The sequence below is a fragment of the Schistocerca gregaria genome, chromosome 5 (genome assembly GCF_023897955.1).
Source record: "Schistocerca gregaria isolate iqSchGreg1 chromosome 5, iqSchGreg1.2, whole genome shotgun sequence".
NCBI lineage: Eukaryota > Metazoa > Arthropoda > Insecta > Orthoptera > Acrididae > Schistocerca > Schistocerca gregaria.
The window spans coordinates 120,488,684-120,514,825 of record NC_064924.1 but is presented as its reverse complement, the minus strand read 5'-3'; the positions used below and the strand labels follow the sequence as shown (position 1 = coordinate 120,514,825).

The 26,142-nt window shown below is 43.1% G+C and overlaps 1 protein-coding gene across 1 annotated transcript in view; it reads left to right on the top strand.

Annotated features, from left to right (window-relative positions):
• The first annotated feature begins 3,080 nt into the window (after positions 1-3,080).
• LOC126272837 (cytochrome P450 6k1-like) overlaps positions 3,081-26,142 on the top strand; it is a 57,220-nt gene continuing 34,158 nt past the window's right edge. The window contains exons 1-3 of the mRNA XM_049976040.1: positions 3,081-3,208; positions 11,311-11,537; positions 20,094-20,332. Coding sequence (XP_049831997.1) covers positions 11,318-11,537; positions 20,094-20,332 — 459 coding nt within the window. The 5' untranslated portion in view covers positions 3,081-3,208; positions 11,311-11,317. The remainder of the gene's footprint in view (positions 3,209-11,310; positions 11,538-20,093; positions 20,333-26,142) is intronic.

Below are 26,142 nucleotides of genomic sequence, written 5' to 3'. Positions count from 1 at the left end.
ACACTGCATTGCTGATGGCATCGTCCTGCTGGTGGATGCACTCATTACCCAGGACTGCCGAGTGACAATGAAAGCTATAGCCGCAGTGGTTGGATTGAACGTCGGAAGTGTTTACACCATCATGAAGGAACCACAGCACATGGACGAAATGTGTGCCCAGTGTGTCCTCACAGTCTTCAACCACACAAGGAAGCATGTCCAATGGTTCACTGTCTTGCTGATTTACTGCGCTGTTCTCGCGAAGAGAATGCATTCTTAGCACAAGTGGTGGCTGGAAATGAGTCATGGTGTCATCTCTTCGAACCAGATTCAAAACGACAAAGTCTCCAGTGGAAGCATCCAGGAGCACCACCACCAAGAAGAGCCAAGGCCATCCATTCAAGTAAAGGAAAGGTTATGCTGACGTTCTTCTTTGACCAAAATGACCCCATTCTGATTCACTTCCTGCAACACGGGGCAACAGTGAATGCCCAGCGTTACTCGCAAACCTTGACCACCGTTCGCCAAGCGATCTAATCAAAACGACTAGGCAATCTCACTCGTGGCATCATTCTGCTCCGCTACAATGCAAAGCCTCATACGGCCAACACAGTCGTGGCACTCCTGCAGAAATTCAAATGGAAGGTTCTCGGCGATCCTCCATACAGTCCGGAGCTCTCTCCCTGTGATTACGCCATTTTTGGTCCCCAAAAGCTCTGACAGACAAATAATTCACCCCGGACAACGACGTCCAGCTGTACGTGCGGAACTGTTTAACATCGCAGCCCCGGGAGTTTAATGAGACAGCCATTCAGTCCCTTGTGTCAAAGTGGGATAAGTGTCTCAATAGCCAGGGTCAATACTTTTAACATACAGGTACTGGTTTCTGTAACTATGTCTTCAGCTCGTTACTTTTTGAACGCCCCTTATATGTCTCGGCGAAACTAAATCATCCTCTAACCGCTATATCATTATTTGAAACCTATGAGGCATTCTTTCTCTTCCTTATTGAAGGATGTAGGTTCAAATTCCGCTCTGCCAGTCTGGTTCTCGTATTCCTTAGTTTCTCTAAATCACTAAGCCAAATTTTGAGTTGGTGCCTTTGACAACGATACGGCCGACTTGATTCTTTAACCGTGTTCATTACGAGCTTGTGCAAAGTCTCCAATAACGACAATGTCGGTGGTATATTAACCAGCTATAAATATTGTTATTTCGTTTTTAAAATAGAGTTATTTCCCTTGCATGAAACCACCTTCAAATTCTGCGATGTACCTATTCCGGGCTGGTTGATGTTTATTGGAAGCAGTAGAGCGAAACTGCTAGGAAAGCAGCTTCTGACAATGGGAAAATCTCATCTATACTGCTGGAAATTAAAACGGAAGCACTACGAAGACAGCATACGACAAACGTCTAAATAACATGTTGGGATTTTTCAGTTGTCACCGCAACTTCGTTTAGGAGCTATCCGTCTACATTACTCTATAGTAGGAAAGTTCACGAAGCGGGTTTTTCATTAAAAAATGGCACTTGTATGTCGGTTGTTTGAGAGAAAACCGTGTTGTGCTTCGGGTAAGAAGCAGAAACGTACAGCACCAGCTGTCACTTGGACAGCGTCAAGATGGTTTCCTGCGGAACGTAGACTTTCACCTCTACCGTTAAAACTATATGAAAGAAAAACAGAAATGAAAGCAAGGGTGAGCAGTGGGGTTAAGATTCAGGGAGAAAGAACATCAACGAGAACATTCGCTGATGTCATTGCTGTCCTCAGTGAAATTCAGGATATATTGCAGGACCAGCTGAATGTAATGAGGCTGTATTGACCACATGCAATGAACTGAGAGCAAACAGAAATGGTTCAAATGGCTCTGAGCACTATGGGACTCAACAGCTATGGTCATCAGTCCCCTAGAACTTAGAACTACTTAAACCTAACTAACCTAAGGACATCACACACATCCATGCCCGAGGCAGGATTCGAACCTGCGACCGTAGCAGTCGCACGGTTCCGGACTGCGCGCCTAGAACCACGAGACCACCGCGGTCGGCGAGAGCAAACAGAATGAAGACGAAAGTAATTAAGAGATTAGCGGCAACATCAAAACTCGGGACAACGAACCAGATGAAGCGAAGGAATTCTTCTAACTTCTAAGCAAGAAAACAAATTATGGGCGAAGCAAGAACATAAAAAGCGGACCAGCACAGGCAGAGAGGGAATTACTCGTTAAATGATGTCTATTAGGGCCAAATATTGCCTTAGTTCAAGGATGAAACTCCTAAGAATGTACGTTTCGAGCACAGCACTATGTGGAAACGAATCATATGCCACGGGAAAAGGAGAAAAACATTTTGAAAATTAAGAAGAGTGGTAGGTTAATAAATGATGAGGTTGTCCGCAGTACTGGTGAGGAGAAGACCATCTGGAGAACGTTAACACGAAGAAGCGACAGGATGACACGAAGTGAGTTTAGAAACCGGGTAATAACTTCCACTATACTTGAGGGAGTTGTAGGGAAAGGAAAAATGTAGAAGGAGACAGCGACTGAATAAATCCAGGAAGTACGAGTAGTTCAGAATATTGTGTCAAAAAAAAAAAAAAAAAAAAAAAAGAGGAGACGAATTTGTCGCTGGCCGCTTCAACCAAAAAAGTCAACAAAACCAGGCATGTTTGTGTGCCTTACATTTCGTCCCATTACGCTGGAGACATCATCAGAGGCTATAAAGACTCCGACAACAGTTTCAAACTTAAAACAAGCTCAACACGCTGAACTGTTCATACGTATCTGCACAACCGTGACGTCACCAGAACGCTGCCTGTCATCGCGTAGTCGCATGTGCTACTAAGCTTATAGTGGGGAAGAGCTGGCGCTGTTCACTGTATTTGCTACAAAAGCCAACAAATTGCCGTATGCGCAGATAGAGAAAATTCAGCCTCATACCGATATTTCAGATACTTGCGGAGTATAGTAAGGCAATGTGTGTCCCGTAGTGTGCTGCTTTCTGGGTGACTGGCCCACGGACTCTGTCTGGCCTTGAGGTGATGCGCAGCTTTTATCGCCTACAGCGTCTGACACGTCACGACGAACGCCGCGTCCTCGCAGATTTAAATGCTGCTGCCGTGAGAAGGCAACACAGTCCCCTCTCGACAGCTGCGGCGCAGTTCATACCCCGGACACTGCAGCCTTCATCGCCGGCCCTACAGCTGCCAGGCGCTGCTTGCTCGTTACAGGTCGGTGTGCGTCTGGCTACCAGCACCCTTTGTAGGTCAACTGAAGAATGGCTTTGACCAATGACGTTATAATTTACTCATAGATATTATACTCGCAAACTAAACTGACACTCGGAGCGCTGTCTGATGGGAGCAACTATAAATGTGAAATGGCTTTACGCTCGCACCCACCAGCCATCACATTCACTGTCAACTTAGTTTGCGCGTACAGTATTAATGTCTTTATTTTCGAGCCATAAATAATAAATGGATTATCTTCTGTGGCCAGGTGTCATCATTGTAAACTGAGATAAATGAGTGTGTTCTTAAAATACAGGACTAGACATTGCGTACGATTTTTGTCGCTTGCATTAATTTAAATCATTTGTTCGTTCCAATTCATTCGACAACTATTTTCGTTCTCAGTCAGTTTCAGATATTTTGAAAGAATCGTTTTTCATTCCGAACGATTTTTACTTTTTTTATTTTCGTTTGTAGGTATGGATTTATCTGTTCCTATGAGTATGGAAGACTTGAAGCAAGATTCGTCAACTGCAGTACAAATTTTACAGTTGCCGCTTGTTTTCGCCTTCACTAGCACTAATATTACTACGATATTTTGCAGTCGATACTAGTAATAGCGAAGGCTAAAAGACCGACATACGAAAAATTAATATCCCGTACTTCAGTTGACCTAGCAAAGACGAAAAGCGACGTACGTAACATTGGCACCCTTTACCTCAGCTGAACGATGAAGGTAGTATCCTATATAGGTCAACTGAAGAACCGAATACAAACCTTTTACAGGGTGTCCCAGCTATCTTGTCCACCCAAAATATCTCTGGAACAATAACAGCTATTGGAAAACGGCTTTCAAAGGTATCAATGTAGGGCTGAGGCCCTTGAATGTACATATTTGGAAACATTCTAAAACGAAATCATATCTGTTTTTTAACACAAACTTATGTTTTTTTAATGGACCTCCTATATTTTTTCTTCAGCAATCCATAGCATGACTAAGCACATACACAATGGCGTTGATTGCATCGCAATATTCCCATTACATCCCGAGATATTAAGACGCGAAGTTGACGCTTGAAACACCCTACATGCGCTGCTAGCGCACGTCCTGAGGCTCAGGCGTGAACCCCATGCTGCCCGTAATCGCGATGTGATTGACATGTGTAATCACACCTCCATACTTACCAAGAAAGCACAGAAGCTGATATCGTTATAGGTACAGAAAGCTGGCTAAAGCCTGAAATAAGTTCTGCAGAAATTTTTACGAAGTCTCAGACGGTGTTCAGGAAAGATAGATTAGGCAGAATTGGTGGTGGAGTGTTGGTGTCTGTCAGTAGTGGTTTATCTTGTAGTGAAGTCGAAGTGGATACTCTGTGCGAATTGGTGTGGGTGGAGGTTATACTTAACAGCCGAATTAAGTTAATAATTGGCTCCTTCTACCGACCCCCAGACTCCGATGATACAGTTGCGGAACAGTTCAGAGAAAGTTTGAGTCTCGTAACAAATAAATACCCCACTCATACGGTTATAGTTGGTGGGGACTTCAACCTACCCTCGGTATGTTGGCAAAAATACTTGTTCAAAACCGGTGGTAGGCACAAAACGTCTTCCGAGATTGTCCTAAATGCATTCTCCGAAAATTATTTAGAGCAGTTAGTCCACGAACCCACGCGAATTGTAAATGGTTGCGAAAACACACTTGACCTCTTGGCCACAAACAATCCAGAGCTGATAGAGAGCATCATGACTGATACAGGGATTAGTGATCACAAGGTCATTGTAGCTAGGCTCAATACCATTTCTTCCAAATCCATCAGAAACAAACGCAAAATAATTTTATTTAAAAAAGCGGATAAAGTACCACTAGAAGCCTTCCTAAAAGACAATTTCCATTCCTTCCGAACTGACTATGCGAATGTAGACGAGATGTGGCTCAAATTCAAAGATATAGTAGCAACAGCAATTGAGATATTCATACCTCATAAATTGGTAAGAGATGGAACGGATCCCCCGTGGTACACAAAAAAGGTCCGAACGCTGTTGCAGAGGCAACGGAAAAAGCATGCGAAGTTCAGAAGAACGCGAAATCCTGAAGATGGGCTAAAATTTACAGACGCGCGAAATTTGGCACGTACTTCGATGCGAGATGCCTTTAATAGGTTCCACAACGAAACATTGTCTCGAAATTTGGTAGAAAATCCGAAGAAATTCTGGTCGTATGTAAAGTACACAAGCGGCAAGACGCAGTCAATACCTTCGCTGCGCAGTGCCGATGGTACTGTTATCGACGACTGCGCCGCTAAAGCGGAGTTATTGAACGCAGTTTTCCGAAATTCCTTCACCAGGGAAGACGAATGGAATATTCCAGAATTTGAAACACGAACATCTGCTAGCATGAGTTTCTTAGAAGTAGATACCTTAGGGGTTACGAAGCAACTCAAATCGCTTGATACGGGCAAGTCTTCAGGTCCAGATTGTATACCGATTAGGTTCCTTTCAGATTACGCTGATACTATAGCTCCCTACTTAGCACTCATATACAACCGCTCGCTCACCGATAGATCTGTACCTACAGATTGGAAAATTGCGCAGGTCGCACCAGTGTTCAAGAAGGGTAGTAGGAGTAATCCATTTAACTACAGACCTATATCATTGACGTCGGTTTGCAGTAGGGTTTTGGAGCATATACTGTATTCAAACATTATGAATCACCTCGAAGGGAACGATCTATTGACACGTAATCAGCATGGCTTCAGAAAACATCGCTCTTGTGCAACGCAGCTAGCTCTTTATTCGCACGAAGTAATGGCCGCTATCGACAGGGGATCTCAAGTTGATTCCGTATTTCTAGATTTCCGGAAAGCTTTTGACACCGTTCCTCACAAGCGACTTCTAATCAAGCTGCGGAGCTATGGGGTATCGTCTCAGTTGTGCGACTGGATTCGTGATTTCCTGTCAGGAAGGTCGCAGTTCGTAGTAATAGACGGCAAATCATCGAGTAAAACTGAAGTGATATCAGGTGTTCCCCAGGGAAGCGTCCTGGGACCTCTACTGTTCCTGATCTATATAAATGACCTGGGTGACAATCTGAGCAGTTCTCTTAGACTGTTCGCAGATGATGCTGTAATTTACCGTCTAGTAAGGTCATCCGAAGACCAGTATCAGCTGCAAAGCGATTTAGAAAAGATTGCTGTATGGTGTGTCAGGTGGCAGTTGACGCTAAATAACGAAAAGTGTGAGATGATCCACATGAGTTCCAAAAGAAATCCGTTGGAATTCGATTACTCGATAAATAGTACAATTCTCAAGGCTGTCAATTCAACTAAGTACTTGGGTGTTAAAATTACAAACAACTTCAGTTGGAAGGACCACATAGATAATATTGTCGGGAAGGCGAGCCAAAGGTTGCGTTTCATTGGCAGGACACTTAGAAGATGCAACAAGTCCACTAAAGAGACAGCTTACACTACACTCGTTCGTCCTCTGTTAGAATATTGCTGCGCGGTGTGGGATCCTTACCAGGTGGGATTGACGGAGGACATCGAGAGGGTGCAAAGAAGGGCAGCTCGTTTTGTATTATCGCGTTATAGGGGAGAGAGTGTTGCAGATATGATACACGAGTTGGGATGGAAGTCATTACAGCATAGACGTTTTTCGTCGCGGCGAGAGCTTTTTACGAAATTTCAGTCACCAACTTTCTCTTCCGAATGCGAAAATATTTTGTTGAGCCCAACCTACATAGGTAGGAATGATCATCAAAATAAAATAAGAGAAATCAGAGCTCGAACAGAAAGGTTTAGGTGTTCGTTTTTCCCGCTCGCTGTTCGGGAGTGGAATAGTAGAGAGATAGTATGATTGTGGTTCGATGAACCCTCTGCCAAGCACTTAAATGTGAATTGCAGAGTAGTCATGTAGATGTAGATGTAGAGGTCCGAAACGAATAATACGGTCTGCTGCGATTTCGGGCAGCATGGGGTTGACGCCTGAGCCTCAGGACGTGCGCTAGCAGTGCATGTCGGGTGTTTCAAGAATGACTAGACTAAAGTTATGCTCAAATCGTGTAACTGGCCACATTTCCCATATGTCACATGACCCCCTTTCCATTGAAAACTAGCAGTTGCATCAAAGATGGCTGATTCCATAACGGGAGCCATGTCGGTAACGTATCCTCACAGTTTTTCCCCCTCAGACATCTCATACTCATTGATTTTATATTTCTGATCATCCACCTGTTTTTGTTCTAAAAGAGTAATTCCACAGCTGTGGGCCAGCCATTAATTGTGTGTCTACTCTGCATCCAGTCAGGAGTAACGTCGTCCACGATAAACATGACGGTTTTCGAGAAGGTTTCTCACAGGCAGACTCGTGCTAATGAGAAGAGACCTATGTAGCACTGAATTCCTGTATTTGCTGCGGTCCACATATTGTCCGATACTAACACTGTGGGGATACACGTGGAATGCCATCGCAAGCCGACTTTTGAATCGAGCCTTGGGCAACTGCAGTTATTTAGCGTAACATAACTAAATCAACACTTATATACAGTATAATGTTACCGCGGCTTATCAAAGCTGGTAGGTGTGCATCACTATGACTAAAACAGCGAAGACTCATACAATCATGTATACATATTTCGTGATACCTTCCAGATAATATCAGCAGAAAGAACAATTCATGCACTATCAGCAGTTTTCACCTGATAGGCCGTGGTTCTTTTTATCGTGCTTATCGTGTGCCGTTTCCTCGCCCACTTTGATATCGCCTACATTGTAGATGTGCGTGTGACAGAGTCTGTAGTTTTCGACTTATTGATGGTGACTAATCATGCTTGGTATGTCAGGGACAATGCGACACGGAACGACAACCATTTCTACTCTAACTTTTATTCCGATGACGTTTAGCACAATGACGAAAAAATGCTCAAATGTCTGTGAAATCTTATGAGACTTAACTGCTATGGTCATCAGTCCCTAAACTTACACACTACGTAACCCAAATTATCCTAAGGACACACACACACGCACACACACACACACACCCATGCCCGATGGAGGACTCGAACCTCCGCCGGGACCAGCAGTACAGTCCATGACTGCAGCTCCTAGACCTCTCTGCTTATCCCGCGCGGCTGCAGAATGAGATATTTCACTATTTTTAACTAGCTTACTATGTTTCACTTTTACATATCATGCTTCTTCGGTCAGTTTTCACAGTGTGTTTTGAAATTATGAGTAAATACTTACACACACATGAGCAAAATTGAAAGTTCCCACCATATGATTTAAACGGAGGTAACGTCAAAAGCAGCTTTCTTCTATCTAGGTCAGGCAAAAATTGATCTACGAAATAACTTTATTTGTGTGGTATTTTCAATTACCCATTTCGTGTGTGTTTCGGTAAACCGTAATTTAGTGCAGTAATACAAATCTTTGAACTGTTAATGGCCAAGATTGACGAAGGTTTATAAGCAATCTGCTCCCCCGTTTTCGTAGCGAAGAAACAGGTGGCTGAATTTAAGTGAGACCCTTCATAGTTTGGAGATAGTCCAAATGCAGGACGTACAAATAATAGAAATTCAGGTGAAAACCGGAGAGTAAATGAGCAACATTTTAATGGCTAGAAGGCAGTCAAGGGCGTACCAAACACATGAAAATGAAGAAACAGAACAAATTTCGCGGTGCATTCTGCACCTAAATTTACCTGTGCAAAAGAATTGTGCCGAATTAGCTGTTTCTCTTGAATGCTAACCACAAGGAAATGCGAGAAGGAATGTCCCAGCGTCGTGTGGACTGTTTTAAAAGGAATACCACAAATTTTGAGCAACTATACTTTTAGCTGAATGTGACCTGAGCTCCCAAAAAAAGCACTGTACCCAAGGCGGTGGCCGGCCGTTAGAAAGCAGGAAAAAATGAATTTGGGCAACAGGAAAGGTAATGGCCGTTGTTTTGCTGAATTGGAAAGAATATCTTATACAGTTCATAGAGAAAGAAGTAACTGTCGAATACTTTGAAACATAATAGACGAACGGAAAGACAGATGAGGTCTGGTTTAGAAAAGAACAAATGGTCGTTTTTAAAGGTGCTGCTCAGCTGGAGATACGATGCACGTGAATAACAAAGTGGTGGGATGTCCACACAGTTCCAGTGTAAAAGAAATTTGCGGATGAGAAAGTTTTAAGTCCTAGTTGCAGTGTGTTCGTTTTTACAAAGTACATTAAGGCGAGGGCTGTCTTTCAATCATTTACAAAAACAATGAAACAAAAAAACGTATTGTACATATCGTGTTATTGTTTCTCAAGATATTCTCCTTTAAAATATGTACATTTTTGCATGCGCTCGAACGAAATCTGTAAAATGCGTTCCCCACTAACGTTGGTATTTCACAGGATTGCAGGAACTGATATAATTAAGGTTGTAAATTTTTGTAGACATGTTCGACACGTTTATCAGCGTTTTTGTGAGACAAATGAAGTCCTTTTTGCAGAAGACATAAGCGCAGATTTATCTTCGTGACCATCGAACAAAGAGTGAGCGGTACCAATCATTGCTTCTGTAACTACTTCCCTGTCACTGGAAGGTTTATACCCTTTTAGGTAAACAGGCTCTTAAGAAGCCATTACCGTGTTCCTATTTTGCTTAGCTGCGTTAAGAACGCCGCGCGGGATTAGCCGAGCGGTCTCAGGCGCTGCAGTCATAGACTGCGCGGCTGGTCCCGGAGGAGGTTCGAGCCCTCCCTCGGGCATGGGTTTATGTGTTAACCTTAGGATAATTTACGTTAAGTAGTGTGTAAGCTTAGGGACTGATGATCTTAGCAGTTAAGTCCCATAAGATTTCACACACATTTGAACTTCTTTTTGCGTTAAGAACAACGAGTGACACACAAGACACGTGATTGCACCCACACTCACAAGCTCTCAAGTTATGCAGGACAGCGTCAAAAAATATTGCTCAGGAAGAAGCTGTCAGTACAAACAGCAATGTTCAAAAAGAGCCAACTCACTGCTTGCGGCAAAGTTTTGTTGTGATTAAAGTGACTGTTCTCCATTTCCCAACAACCAAGGTCTAATATTTCATCAACGAAAAAAAAGAGTACAGCTCTGAGCACACAAAAAGTAGTTTTTGCTGAAATTTAATATCGGCTGGTACCGGCGGAGGTTCGAGTCCTCCCTCGGGCATGGGTGTGTGTGTTTGTCCTTAGGATAATTCAGGTTAAGTAGTGTGTAAGCTTTGGGACTGATGACCTCAGCAGAAGTCCCATAAGATTTCTCACACATTCGAACATTCGAAATTTAATATCGGATATTGTTGGAACAGAAATTTGCTTACGAAGGGCGCCAGGAGATCTAACAGAAGCGATTTAGGTAGCTTATGTAGGCTCAGTGGGACAAACTCATTTTTTATCTGCACATAGTAAAAAATACGAGTGCGTGTGTGTGCGTGTGTGTGTGTGTGTGTGTGTGTATTTTGTAATCAACAATGTAGTAGAGAATGACATACACTTTAAATGACAAAAATGTCAGTGCTTACAAGTATATAGACAGAAAACATTGCTGCCATATGTCCGCACCTAGACACAATACCGAACGAATGATATACCACACCTCAAAATTAGAGCTAATTAGATAAGACATGTCATATTTGGATTCAGCAGCCACAAAATAACCTTAAAATGTCGAAATATGGCAGGCAAGGTAAATAAAAGTCATTTGGTGACCAGTGCCATCGACCGGCTGACAAGCAGAATCATGTTCATGAAGGATGACGCCATTTTTCGTAGGAAAGTCGAGTGTAACCATTGGAATAAGTAGTCATTTCCATGCGAGCCTCGAGAATGAAGCGGTTTCGCAGGAGGCGGTTCAGCTTGGAACACCCGGAGAGTTGATTTTTGTTTATTTTCCTGCTTGCAGGAGTATATCCGTAGATTCGGGTGATTCAGCTTTATTGTGAGCCTGTGACTAGGTGTGAAGCATAGTTAGAATAATCTACGGACAGGGATGAAACTAAGATTAAATCTCTTTTACCGGTAACAGGTTTCCACGTCCATTGGAGCTTTTCCTGACATTCCGCCGGCTCTGACGCCGTTTCCCGATTTCCTTTCTCCAGACTGCAGATGGCGCTGCTCCTGGACTCGTGGATCGCCGAGTTGGTCGTCGTCTTATCGGCGGCCGTGCTCGCCCTCTACCTGTGGTTCTCCAGTGCCTATAGTTACTGGAAGAGCAAGGGGGTGCCGTACGCCGAACCTACCGTCCCGTTTGGAAACTTCCGGAGAACGTTTCTGGGCCAGGAACCTGTCGGTGTGACACTGCTGAAGATACACAACCAACTGCCAAGTAAGAAATTTTAAACTGTCGTCAATGATTAGGAAATATTCGTTATTAATTAAGCGAATCTGTCCTACAAGCTGTAATGATGTAAAGATGTTCTGTGCGTTTGTAACACACCATTTTCTCGCCGCGCCTGTCACTTTGTCCGTTGGCCTGAAAGGGATGGACACTTTTCTTCCTGACCCCACCCCCCCTCTTCCTCAGTGGGCTCTGGGGAGGGCTCCGGATCTGGCTCAAGAGCGACTGACTTTCCCAAGGTGGGAGGTGTCCATAGCACCTGACGGCAAATGCAATTAGCATCAGCAGGAAACTTCCAATGATAAAGCCATAATTCTTTTTTGGCTGAAAGGACTAAATGTCAGTACCATCTAACACAAAAAACAGTACATCAAGAAAAAATTACCTCAATGGGACTGAAATCTACGATAATGATGGAAACTGAAGAAATGAATTGAAATTTGTACCATGTCCTGGACTCAAACCCAGGTCCTCTTGCTTCCTCTGCGGTGCTGTAATGCTGAGCATTACAGTACCGCAGCACTACAGTCGACATCATCGCACAAACAACCCAAGTCGAATGCCCTCTCCATCCCAAATTTCAATTCATATCTCTAGCTTATTGTCCCCCTACTTTGATATAAATTGAAGGGCATTAGTGCTGCAATGGTGTCATGGTCAGAATTTCTGCCTAGTAAGCAGGCACGCTCATGTTCGAGACCGGGTTGTAGCATGAATTTTAGTTCATTTCTTCAGCTTCCATCATTATCGTAGATAAAGGCGATACTCTGGGAAAATATAATTATAAGATCTATAAGGGATGTTATGTATGTATACAAGCAACCAAATGATTACAGTTTCAGGAAACTGGATTGTTTATTCTAGAGAAAGAGCTTCAGAAATTCAGCAGCTCAATAATGCATTGGTCCACCTCTGGACCTCATGTAAGTAGATATTCAACTTGGCATTGATTTGTAAAGTTATTGGATGCCCTTCTTAGGGATATCATACCAAATTCTGCCCAGCTGGCGCGTTAGGTCGTCAGTATCCCGAGGTGGTTGGATAGCCCTGCCCATAACCCTCAAAACGTTCTCAACAGGGTATAGATCCGACGACCTTGTTATTCAAGGTAGGGTTCATAAGCATGAATACAAGCAGTGGAGACCCTCGCGGCGTGTCGGCGGGTATTGTCTTGCTTAAATGTAAGCCCAGGATGGCTTGCCGTTAAGTACAACAAGACGAGGCATGGAATATCGTCGACGTAACGCTGTGCTCTATGCTGGCTACAGATGACAACCAACACCTGCCATGAAATGAAATGACACCCCAGACCAGGTTGCCAGGCTGTATGGCGGGCGACTGGTATCCCACTGCTGTCCGGAGCGTCTCCAGACATCTTTGCTCGTGAGTGGGGATCAGTTCGAAGTGGGATTTTTCAATGAAGACACTTGTACTGCAGTCAATGAGATTCCACGCCAAAGACGTGTCTGGAGTACCATTTCTATTCATAGCAGGACCCCTTTGGTTTTCATCCGCAGCCGGCTTAGACTGCAGCGACACGTCGTCTATACTTGACGCCTCGTTTTGTTGCCCTTCATGGCAAGCCCTCCCGGACTTGCATTTCAGCTAGATAATGCATGCCCACACGCGGCGAGAGTTTCTACTACTTGTGTTTGTGGCTGCCAAACTCTACATTGGCCAGAAAAGTAGCTCGATCTGTCCCCAACTGAGAGAGTTTCGAGCATTATGTGCAGGACCTTCCAACCAGCTCTAGAGTTTGACGCTCTAACGCGCCAATTAGAGAGAATTTGAGATTATATATGTGAAGAGGACATCCACCAACTCTGTCAACCAATGCCAAGCTGAATAACTGCTTGTATTAGGGCCAGAGGAGGACCAACGCGTTATTATTGGATTGCTCAATTTGGGAAGTTCTTTCTCTTCAATAAGTCATCCAGTATTTCCGAAACTGCAAACATTTCTTTGTCTGCACATGTACATTACATCTACTGATTTGCGTACCGTTGGGATAATTCCGTCGCCGTGTGACTTTTTTTTGCGTCAGAGTGTAATTTTAGGGAGCTGTTTCGAACTCTGTCTCTAGAAGGTGCTGTTACGGTGTGTATTTCGAAATTCGGCAGTTAGTGGCAAAGAAGAGTTGGCAAGTCCCCATTTCGCGGGCCTGAGGACCTGATCAGTAGTTTGCACGTCTTATAGGCGAGAGCGGCAGTTTAGTGGCCGCACTCATTATCGGTAACAATCGGCTGGATAGCTGGCCGTAGAACAACTAGCTAGCAGAAGTTATCGTTGACGAACGCGACTGCACTTGGCGTAGTCTAATAGAACATAGTAAATTCCGTTCTTCCCGGTGAAAACTTGAACCGTGGTGTTTCTGTCCTTATCTTTTCTGACTTTAGACCTTCGCCCAATTCTGCTTGCGGAGGAGATAATCTATATGATCAAAAGTATCCGGACACATGGCTCAAAATGACTTCTAAGTTCGTGGCGCCCTCCATCGGTAATGCTAGGATCAATATGGTGTTCATGACTGCTTCCACTCTCGCAGGCACACGTTCATTCAGGTGCTGGAAGGTTTCCTGGGGAATGACAGCCCATTCTTCACGGAATGTTGCACTGAGGAGAGGTATCGATCTTGGTCGTTGAGGCATAGCACGAAGTCGGCGTTCAAAAACATCCCAATGGTGTTCTGTAAGATTCAGGCCTGGCCTCTGAGTAGACCAGTCCACTACAGGGATGTTATTGTCGTGTAGCCACTCTGCCACAGGCCGTGCATTATGAACAAGTAATCGATAGTGTTGAAAGATTCAATCGCCATTCCAGAGTCGCTCTTCAACAGTGGGAAGCAAGAAGGTGCTTAAAACATCAATGTAGGCCTGTACTGTGATGTTGCCAAGCAAAACAACAATGGTGCAATCCCCTGAACTTTCTCCAAGAGGCCGTCTTTCCGCTGAGCCGTATTAGAAGAAATGGTAGCAGTCATTTAGCTCCGTGTTTGCCTGGCACAAAACTAAATATCTGAACATGGCTGTTACAATGGATATGCGGCTGCTGGCCCAGAGGCAGTCCACTAACGGCAGTTGGCTCTCAGCAGTCGCACACTCCACCGCCTTGTAGCACTCGTTGAGTTTTCTTATATTTTTATACAGGTTTTCAGTGCTCTTCCAATATCAGATATTATCCAGCGTCCCTGTGATCTGTGCCGCCATTAGATGACGAGCAGCGGACGAGCTAACATCAACAGCTTACTAGGTTCGCCTAAACCGTATCAAGCATAGAATGATGGCGTTTCCTAGGATTCTCGTCACAGATTACGTGTAGGTAACGAAATTTCGTAGACGCATGGTGAAACACGTGATTCTGTATTTGCCTCACAAGGGGACCAATCGGCAAGTTGACTTTTGTAGCTTTTTACATGTGTGGTGTGTCAAGTTAAGAACTCAAATACAAGTCTCCCAAACAGTTCCGTGCAACTCTAAAAGATCTCGAGGCTATCCTTTTTTACGTTTTCCGATCGTACTCAATACTTTTCGACAAACGGTGTGGCTCTGTGGTAGAATTGATTAAAATCCTGTTAGAAGCCATTTTTAAACAAAGATGCATATACTGTAAGTATTTACGTGGAGCATAAAATACAAAAAGAGAAAAAAATTATTTTTTATTTTTTAGTTGTTCAATCTTCATCAAAATTCTTTTACACAGGATTGGAAATCAAGAACTTTCGTTTGTAATGAATACTGGACTTTTCTATCCATTGTTGTTGTTGTTGTTGTTGTCTTCAGTCCTGAGACTGGTTTGATGCAGCTCTCCGTGCTACCCTATCCTGTGCAAGCTGCTTCATCTCCCAGTACCTACTGCAACCTACATCCTTCTGAATCTGCTTAGTGTATTCATCTCTTGGTCTCCCTCTACGATTTTTACCCGCCACGCTGCCCTTCCAATACTAAATTGGTGATCCCTTGATGCCTCAGAACATGTCCTGCCAACCGATCCCTTCTTCTGGACAAGTTGTGCCACAAACTTCTCTTCTCCCCAGTCCTATTCAATACTTCCTCATTAGTTACGTGATATACCCATCTAATCTTCAGCATTCTTCTGTAGCACCACATTTCAAAAGCTTCTATTCTCATCTTGTCCAAACTATTTATCGTCCATGTTTCACTTCCATACATGGCTATACTCCATACATATACTTTCAGAAATGACTTCCTGACACTTATCTCTTCTTCAGAAACGCTTTCCTTGCCATTGAAAGTCAACATTTTATATCCTCTCTACTTCGAGCATCATCAGTTATTTTGCTCCCCAAATAGCAAAACTCCTTTACTACTTTAAGTGTCTCATTTGCTAATCTAATTCCCTCAGCATCACCCGACCTAATTCGACTACATTCCATTATTCTCGTTTTGCTTTTGTTGATGTTCATCTTGTACCCTCCTTTCAAGACACTGTCCATTCCGTTCAACTGCTCTTCCAAGTCCTTTGCTGTCTCTGACAGAATTACAATGTCATCGGCGAACCTCAAAGTTTTTATTTCTTCTCCATGGATTTTAATACCTACTCCGAATTTTTCTTTTGTTTCCTTTACTGCTTGCTCAATATACAGATTGAATAACATCGAAGAGAGGCTACAACCATGTCTTACTCCCTTCCCAACCACTGCTTCCCTTTCATGTCCCTCGACTCTTATAATTGCCATCTGGTTTCTGTACAAATTGTAAATAGCCTTTCGCTCCCTGTATTTTACTCCTGCCACCTTTAGAATTTGAAAGAGAGTATTCCAGTCAACATTGTCGAAAGCTTTCTCTAAGTCTACAAATGCTAAAAACGTAGGTTTGCCTTTCCTTAATCTTTCTTCTAAGATAAGTCGTAAGGTCAGTACTGCCTCACGTGTTCCAGTATTTCTACGGAATCCAAACTGATCTTCCCCGAAGTCGGCTTCTACTAGTTTTTCCATTCGTCTGTAAAGAATTCGTGTTAGTATTTTGCAGCTGTGGCTTATTAAACTGATAGTTCGGTAATTTTCACATGTGTCAACACCTGCTTTCTTTGGGATTGGAATTATTATATTCTTCTTGAAGTCTGAGGGTATTTTGCCTGTTTCATACATCTTGCTCACCAGATGGTAGAGTTTTGTCAGGACTGGCTCTCCCAAGGCCGTCAGTAGTTCCAATGAAATGTTGTATACTCCGGGGGCCGTGTTTCGACTCAGGTCTTTCAGGGCTCTGTCAAACTCTTCACGCAGTATAGTATCTCCCATTTCATCTTCATCTACATCCACTTCCATATTCATAATATTGTCCTCAAGTACATCGCCCTTGTATTGAACCTCTATATACTCCTTCCTCCTTTCTGCTTTCCCTTCTTTGCTTAGAACTGGGTTTCCATCTGAGCTCTTGATATTCATACAAGTGGTTCTCTTTTGTCCAAAGATCTCTTTAATTTTCCTGTAGGCAGTATCTATCTTACCCCTTACATTTGTCCTCTAGCCATCCCTGCTTAGCCATTTTGCACTTCTACATCTACATGACTACTCTGCAATTCACATTTAAGTGCTTGGCAGAGGGTTCATCGAACCACAATCATACTATCTCTCTACTATTCCACTCCCGAACAGCGAGCGGGAAAAATGAACACCTAAACCTTTCTGTTCGAGCTCTGATTTCTCTTATTTTATTTTGATGATCATTCCTACCTATGTAGGTTGGGCTCAACAAAATATTTTCGCATTCGGAAGAGAAAGTTGGTGACTGAAATTTCGTAAAAAGGTCTCGACGCGACGAAAAACGTCTATGCTGTAATGACTTCCATCCCAACTCGTGTATCATATCTGCCACACTCTCTCCCCTATAACGCGATAATACAAAACGAGCTGCCCTTTTTTGCACCCTTTCGATGTCCTCCGTCAATCCCACCTGGTAAGGATCCCACACCGCGCAGCAATATTCTAACAGAGGACGAACGAATGTTGTGTAAGCTGTCTCTTTAGTGGACTTGTTGCATCTTCTAAGTGTCCTGCCAATGAAACGCAACCTTTGGCTCGCCTTCCCGACAATATTATCTATGTGGTCCTTCCAATTGAAGTTGTTCGTAATTTTAACACCCAGGTACTTAGTTGAATTGACTGCCTTGAGAATTGTACTATTTATCGAGTAATCGAATTCCAACGGATTTCTTTTGGAACTCATGTGGATCATCTCACACTTTTCGTTATTTAGCGTCAACTGCCACCTGACACACCATACAGCAACCTTTTCTAAATCGCTTTGCAACTGATACTGGTCTTCGGATGACCTTACTAGACGGTAAATTACAGCATCATCTGCGAACAGTCTAAGAGAACTGCTCAGATTGACACCCAGGTCATTTATATAGATCAGGAACAGTAGAGGTCCCAGGACGCTTCCCTGGGCAACACCTGATATCACTTCAGTTTTACTCGATGATTTGCCGTCTATTACTACGAACTGCGACCTTCCTGACAGGAAATCACGAATCCAGTCGCACAACTGAGACAATACCCCATAGCTCCGCAGCTTGATTAGAAGTCGCTTATGAGGAACGGTGTCAAATGCTTTCCGGAAATCTAGAAATACGGAATCAACTTGAGATCCCCTGTCGATAGCGGCCATTACTTCGTGCGAATAAAGAGCTAGCTGCGTTGCACAAGAGCGATGTTTTCTGAAGCCATGCTGATTACGTGTCAATAGATCGTTCCCTTCGAGGTGATTCATAATGTTTGAATACAGTATATGCTCCAAAACCCTACTGCAAACCGACGTCAATGATATAGGTCTGTAGGTAAATGGATTACTCCTACTACCCTTCTTGAACACTGTTGCGACCTGCGCAATTTTCCAATCTGTAGGTACAGATCTATCGGTGAGCGAGCGGTTGTATATGAGTGCTAAGTAGGGAGCTATAGTATCAGCGTAATCTGAAAGGAACCTAATCGGTATAAATCTGGACCTGAAGACTTGCCCGTATCAAGCGATTTGAGTTGTTTCACAACCCCTAAGGTATCTACTTCTAAGAAACTCATGCTAGTAGATGTTCGTGTTTCAAATTCTGGAATATTCCATTCGTCTTCCCTGGTGAAGGAATTTTGGAAAACTGCGTTCAATAACTCCGCTTTAGCGGCACAGTCGTCGACAACAGTACCATCGGTACTGCGCAGCGAAGGTATTGACTGCGTCTTGCCGCTTGTGTACTTTACATACGACCAGAATTTCTTCGGATTTTCTACCAAATTTCGAGACAATGTTTCGTTGTGGAACCTATTAATGGCATCTCGCATCGAAGTACGTGCCAAATTTCGGGCGTCTGTAAATTTTAGCCCATCTTCGGGATTTCACGTTCTTCTGAACTTCGCATGCTTTTTCCGTTGCCTCTGCAACAGAGTTCGGACCTTTTTTGTGTACCACGGGGGATCCGTTCCATCTCTTACCAATTTATGAGGTATGAATATCTCAATTGCTGTTGCTACTATATCTTTGAATTTGAGGCACATCTCGTCTACGTTCGCATAGTCAGTTCGGAAGGAATGGAAGTTGTCTTTTAGGAAGGCTTCTAGTGGCACTTTATCCGCTTTTTTAAATAAAATTATTTTGCGTTCGTGTCGATCTCATTTTTGAGACGTTTGTATTCCTTTTTCCCTGCTTCATTTACTGCATTTTTATAGTTTCTCCTTTCATCAATTAAATTCAGTATTTCTTCTGTTACCCAAGGATTTCTACTAGCCCTCGTCTTTTTACCTACTTGATCCTCTGCTGCCTTCAGTACCTCATCCCTCAAAGCTACCCATTCTTCTTCTACTATATTTATATCCCCCATTCCTAGCAATTGTTGCCTTATGCTCTCCCTGAAACGCTGTACAGTTCTTTCAGTTCATCCAGGTCCCATCTCTTTAAATTCCCACCTTTTTGCAGTTTCTTCAGTTTTAGTCTACTTTCTACCCATTATAAAGTCAGAAATAAGAAGACGTACATTCTTCATAAAAATTACTATTTGATGAATATTGTATTTAAATGACAAAGGTGTTCGAATGAAATGGGAAAAAAAAGGAAAAGGTAATGACCCAAAGGACCCTCGAATTGGCAATTACCAGACTTGTCCGCCTTGTGTATGCTTCACTTCAGGAACATGCAATTCAGTTTAGAACTTGCTCAGTCTGGAATGGAACCCAGGTCTCTCACACAGCGAGCGAGCACTTTAACCACAGACCACTCGCACTACTACCCTTGAAATATACCTTACTTCGTCGTAGTAAATGTGTAAAGAAATTTTCACCAAGTCTATTTTCTCGAGAATTTTTGAAAGTTGCAGCCAACTGCTTTCTATGAGGTATATTTGAGTTCTGAACTAGACGTACGATAAATGCAAAAAATTACAAAAATCCGACTGCCGTGCGATCCCATTGTCAGCTGTGGATATAGTTAACACCGAGAATCAGTAGGGCAACTGTGGTGACATGTATGCATTACTACGTCTGATAGATCTCTGCTGTTTGCTTATGCCGTAGCACTAATTACTCTGTTTTTATTTCAGGAGAGAGGTATGTTGGGTTTTACGGATTCCGTCGCCCACTACTGCTTGTCCGTGACCCTGAACTGATCCGCCACATCCTTGTCAAGGATTTCGGGACGTTCCACGATAGGGGACTTTTCATCGATGACGAAGAACCTCTGAACAAACATCTCTTCGCGTTGGGAGGAAAGAAGTGGCGCCAACTGAGGATCAAGTTAAGCCCTACGTTCACATCCGGCAAACTGAAGGGCATGTTCAAGGTGAGTCAATGCGCGTCTCGTCAGCAGTCGTTTTCTAAAAAATGGTTCAAATGGCTCTGAGCACTATGGAACTTAACTGCTGAGGTCATGAGTCCCCTAGAACTTAGAACTACTTAAACCTAACTAACCTAAGGACATCACACACCTCCATGCCCGAGGCAGGATTCGAAACTGCGACCGTAGCGGTTGCCTGGTTCCAGACTGTAGCGCCTAGAACCGCTCGGCCACTAAGGCCGGCAGTCGTTTTCTGATGTAGATCAAAGAGCTTTGCTGCAAAAATTGTTCTTGGTAGTTTCGAAACTAACTCTTATGTAGAGAAGGCTGGCAAAGCGGTCGATGACAATAAAAGCCTGTTTGAGCACTGTTAGTGCCTATAGGTTCTGGATCTATTATCGCTGCCTTAGGATATGCTCTTTTCAAAACCTAAGCGTTCAGTCGTCTTACCTTTTTTGCTGGTATACAACTGTTTCGCTTTAGCACACACTGGTGTTTCAATAGGCACTGGAAACTTATGCGCTTCATACAATACGTCATCAAAAGTATCCGGACACCTGGCTGAAAATGACTTACAAGTTCGTGGCGCTCTCCATCGTTAACGCTGGAATTCAGTATGGTGTTGGCCCACCCTTACCATTCATGATAGCTTCCACTCTAGCAGGCATACGTTCAATAAGGTGCTGGAAGGTTTCTTGAGGAATGGCAGCCTATTCTTCACGGAGTGCTGCACTGGAGAGAGGTTGGCATTCCAAAACTTCCGAAAGGTTTGCTGTAGGATTCAGGTTAGGGCTCTGTGCTGGCCAGTCCATTACAGGGACGTTAGTGTCGCGTAACCATTCCGCCACAGGCCGTGCATTATGAACAGACGCTCAATCGTGTTGGAATATGCAGTCGCCATCCACGAATTGCCCTTCAACAGTGGAAAGCATGGAGGTGATTAAAACATCAATGCAAGCCTGTGCTGTGTTTCCGCCACGCAAAACAACAAGGAGTGCAAACTCCCTTCATGAAAAACACGACCGCACCGTAACACCACCACCTCCGAATTATACTGTTGGCAATACACACGCTGGCAGATGACGTTCAACGGGCGTTTGCCATACCCACATCCTGCCATCAGATCGCCACATTGTATATCGTGATTCGTCACCCCACGAAACCCAATTTTTGTCACCTCCCGCCTAACTGTCACAGTACTTGCTGTGGATACTGATGCAGGTTGGAATTCCTGTGTGATGATCTGGATGTATGTCTGCGTATTAGACATTACGACCCTCTTCAGCTGTCGGCGATCTCTGTGAATCAACAGACGAGGTCTGGCTGTACTCGTTTGTGCTCAACGTGTCCCTTCACGTTTCCACTTCACTATCACATCGGAAACAGTGGATCTATGGACGTTTAGGAGTGCGGAAATCTCGCGTTCAGTTGTATGACACAAGTGACACCCAATCACCTGACCACAATCGAAGTCCAAGAGTTCCGCTGAGCGCCCAGTTCTCTTCTCTCACGATGTCTAATGACTACTGAGGTCGCTGATGTGGAGTACTTGGCTCTAGGTGGCAACACAAGGCGGCCAATATGAAAAACGTATGTTTTTGGGGGAGTCCGGATGCTTTTGATCACTTAGTGTAGTAGCTCGTTAAAATATTAGTATAATGTTAGTTTCAGCTATATGCCAATTTGGAAAGAAGATATTTTATTATAAGTACACAGTGCCACTTACTTTTGCGTGCAGTTCTTTACAAGATAACGGTTGGTCTGGGTTATACGGGGATATTAGTACTACTAACGCATCGGACTATTACTGAAATCAAAATTAAATGTGGTGCAATCGTTATTAGTATCACACGACATAATGTGATCCTCACTTAAAAGATTTTTATTCCGTAGAGCTGCATATAGCGGTATATTTTGACACTCTACATCGACTGCAACAATAGAGCAGCTCTTTACGGTATGCTACAATTACAGATATACATTGTGCAACAGCGGAATATGTTCTAGTACAGCGTACGTATAGGATAGCTGGCCGAACGGCGTTTTGTCAGAAGCAGTCTATGAGCAATGAACTCGATACAGGTAAAATAAATTTAATGGTACATAGCGGTAGAGCTACACAGTTATATGGCAAATATGAAGAAATAGAAAATACGTCCCTTTTTTAACGAACTCTGTTTGTAATGCTTTTCTTACATGTTAGAGAATGAGGTTTTGATTTTTGTTCTGTTTTCCGCTACAGGAAGTTTTGATTATTTCTTTCTCAAAAGATTATAGCATGGAAAATATTTTGAGCGCACAATTTGTATTGAATCGATCGCTGGATAATTTTTTAGAATTCTTGTCAATAGTTCGACGTTACATTATTTGGAACTGTATCATCCACATCACTATGATCTTCGCCGACTACGTCTTCAGTTGAACTATATACCTATTTTGTTTCTCTTCGATCTCGGTTCTTAGTTGAAAGGTTTCGTTTCGCTTGCGCTATTATTTTTCCACATCGAGTTCATCTTTTTGTTGTGTGTTCTTTAAACGCCAGAACACTCTCAAGACACTTTGTTAGCTACCATCCCGTTTTGGTACAAGTAACACGCGAATGTAAAACATCATCCCATTTTGACTGTAGTGACCAGTCGCACACAGCTGCAAAACAATTTCAGTTATTAAACGATTACGAGTTGATAATGTCTTTGAAGATTTGTTAACTACGATTTAATTAAAGAAATGTAATTGGTGTTTTTTACAACAAACAAGCTAAGTGACACAACGAATATCTTTGAGTTTCACTGATTTATTCTTTAAAAATACAACTGTACTCGTGGCACTAATTATTTCAGTACACTCTAACTGGCAGCCAAATGTATTGCTGATTCAAAATATCTTCACAGGAGACGGTTAGTATTTCAAACTGCTAATGTGCATTAACACATTTCTCTACAAAACTTTAAAGCCCGTCTACGTTTACATTTTCTAACAAATACTAAGCCAAGGTGGACTCATTGAAAGTCCCAGAAATCGACTACTAGGCCTACATGTCCATTTGCCGTCAAAAAATCGATCATAAGCTTGGCTACTTGTGTCCTGGAGACAGAGGTCATCACCCTTTCGACGCTACACACAAAGTCGTCAACGCCCAGGAGTCTGCCCCCGTGGTTACTATAGTCTGCCATCATTACAAGCAGCCTACAATGCCTAGCCCCCACCATTTCTTGCTACAAAAAGTCTCCAGTCTCCAAGGGCGCAGGGCAAGCAGAGGACGAGGGTACACCTGGGAACCGTCGGTGTTATACTCTTTCAGTGTCGTAGCTGTGTTAGGAAAGAATCAGAGGTCCAAGCACTAATGGAAAGCAATGAAGATCAATTTGTTAAAGGTTCTGAAAGCTGCCTAAAGCCGGAGATAAGTCCAGGCGCTATTTTTACAAAGGACCAAACTGTGTTCAGAAAGCATAGATTAAATACACAGTTGATGGTGACGTGTTTGTTGCTGTTAGTAGTGTTTTATTTTATAGAGGAACTGAATCGGATAGTTCCTTTGAATTAGTATGAGTGGAGGTTATATTTGACTGCCAGGATAAAGTAATAATTGGTTTCTTTTACTGACCCCTAACTCAGGTGAATGTGTTGATCCACAGTTAAGAAACCTGAATCACATTTCAAATATGTTGGTGGTGACTACAGTCTGCCCTCGACGCGCTAGCGAAAACATATGTTTGAAGGTGGTGGTAGGAATAAATCATCGTCCTGTGTTGTACTAAATGCGTTGTCCGAAAATTATTTTGAGCTATTAGCTCAGGAGCCCAGTCGATTTGTAAATTTGGTTGCGATAACTGACCTCTTCACAACAATACATTCCGAACAAATAGGGAGCATCACTAGGGACTCAGGGCCTAGTGACCACAAGGTCGTTGTAGCGAGACTGAAAATCACAATATACAAACCTACAACAAAAAAGCACAATATATATGTGTTTGAAAACGAAAATGGAAATTCGCTTGACACCTTCCTAAGAAACAATCTCCACTCCTTCCAAACTAGCTATGTAAGCATACATCGTCCGCCCGGCGAGCCGCGCGGTCTGACTCACTGCTTACCGGTGGATTAGTGTCGAGATCCGGTGTGCCGGCCAGCCTGTGGATGGTTTTTAGGTGGTTTTCCATCTGCCTCGGCGAATGGCGGGCTAGTTTACCTTATTCCGTCGCTGTTACACTATGTCGGCGATTGCTGCACAAACACTGTCTCCACGTACGCGTACAACATCATTACTGTACCACACAAACATTTAAGGTACACTCGTGTGATATGAGGCGTTCCCGGGGGTTCACTGGGGACCGAACCGGACAATAACCAGGGGTTTGATTTTTGTGGACTGCTGTGGCCTGCTGTAGGGTTGTGAACCACTGAGGGCAACGGCGGGACGAAACCTCTCCGTCGTTTCTAGGTCCATGGTTCAATATACAATACACAAGCATATGTCAGATGTGGGTTAAATTCAGAGAAATAGTATCGACGGCAGTTGAGAGATTTGTACTACAATCGTACACAAAACAGGTCAGAACACTATAGTAGAAACAACGACAAAAAACATAAAAAATTTAAAAGAATACAAAATCTCCAGGATTAGTGAAGTTTTAGATAAGCTCGAAATTTTGCGTTGACTTCAGTACAATATGTTTTAATAGTTTTCGCAACAAAACCCTATCTTGCAAAAAAAAAAATTAAAAAAATCCACAGATAATCGGGTGATAAGTAAGATACACCAGCTGCAAACCATAATCAATACCTTCACTGCGCGATACACATAGTAATAATACTGATAGTATTACTGATAGCAGTGCCACTAAAGAGTTCACTAAACAAGACAAAGCAAATATTCAAGGAATTTGATTCAAGAACAACTAACATCATCAATAAGTGAGAAGCGGATATCTTCCGAGTAGGAAAGCAACTTAAATCAGTTAACAAAGGCAAGTCTTCCGGTCCAGATTCTGCACCGATTACGTTCCTTTCAGAGTATGCTGATAGAATAGCACCATACTTAGCCATCCTATACAGCCGCTCGCTCGACGGAAGATGCGTAGTTAAAGACTAGAAAGTTTCATAGCTCACACCAATACCCAAGAAAGACAGTAGGAGTAATCCCAGTGATTACAGACCCATATCACTAAAATGGATTTTCAGTAGGACTGTGGAACATACACTGTGCCCGAACTTCATAAATTACGTCTATGGTAACGGCCTATTGGCCCATAGAACGGATTCAGAAAATATCGTTCTTGTCAAACACAGCTAGACCTAGAAAGAGCTATTTATGTTTCATGACACGAAGTAATGAATACTATCGACAGGGGATCTTAAACTGATTCCATGTTTCTTGATTTTCAGAAGGCTTTTGAAACTGTTCCTCACAAGCGGCGTCTAAACAAATTCATGTCTTTGCAGTATCGTCTCAGTTGTGCGACTGAATGTCTGATTTCCTGACAGAAAGTATCCGAAGAAATTGCCGGAAGGTCTTCGAGTAAAACAGAAGTGATATCTAGTGTTCCCCAAGGAAGTGTTATGAGCCCTCTGCTGTTCCTAGTCCATGTTAAGGAAGTAGGAGACAATCTGAGCCGTCCTCTTGCGTTTTTTGCAGATAATGCCGTCTAGTAAAGTCGCCATAAGATGTGATGTGCGAGTTGAGGTGGCAGTCATTAAAACAAATGCGCTTTTGGTTGCGGCAAGATCTTTTCACGAAATATCAATCACCAATTTCTCCTCTGAATGCGAAAATAGTTTGTTGCCGTCCACCTACATAGGGGCAAATGATCATCGTA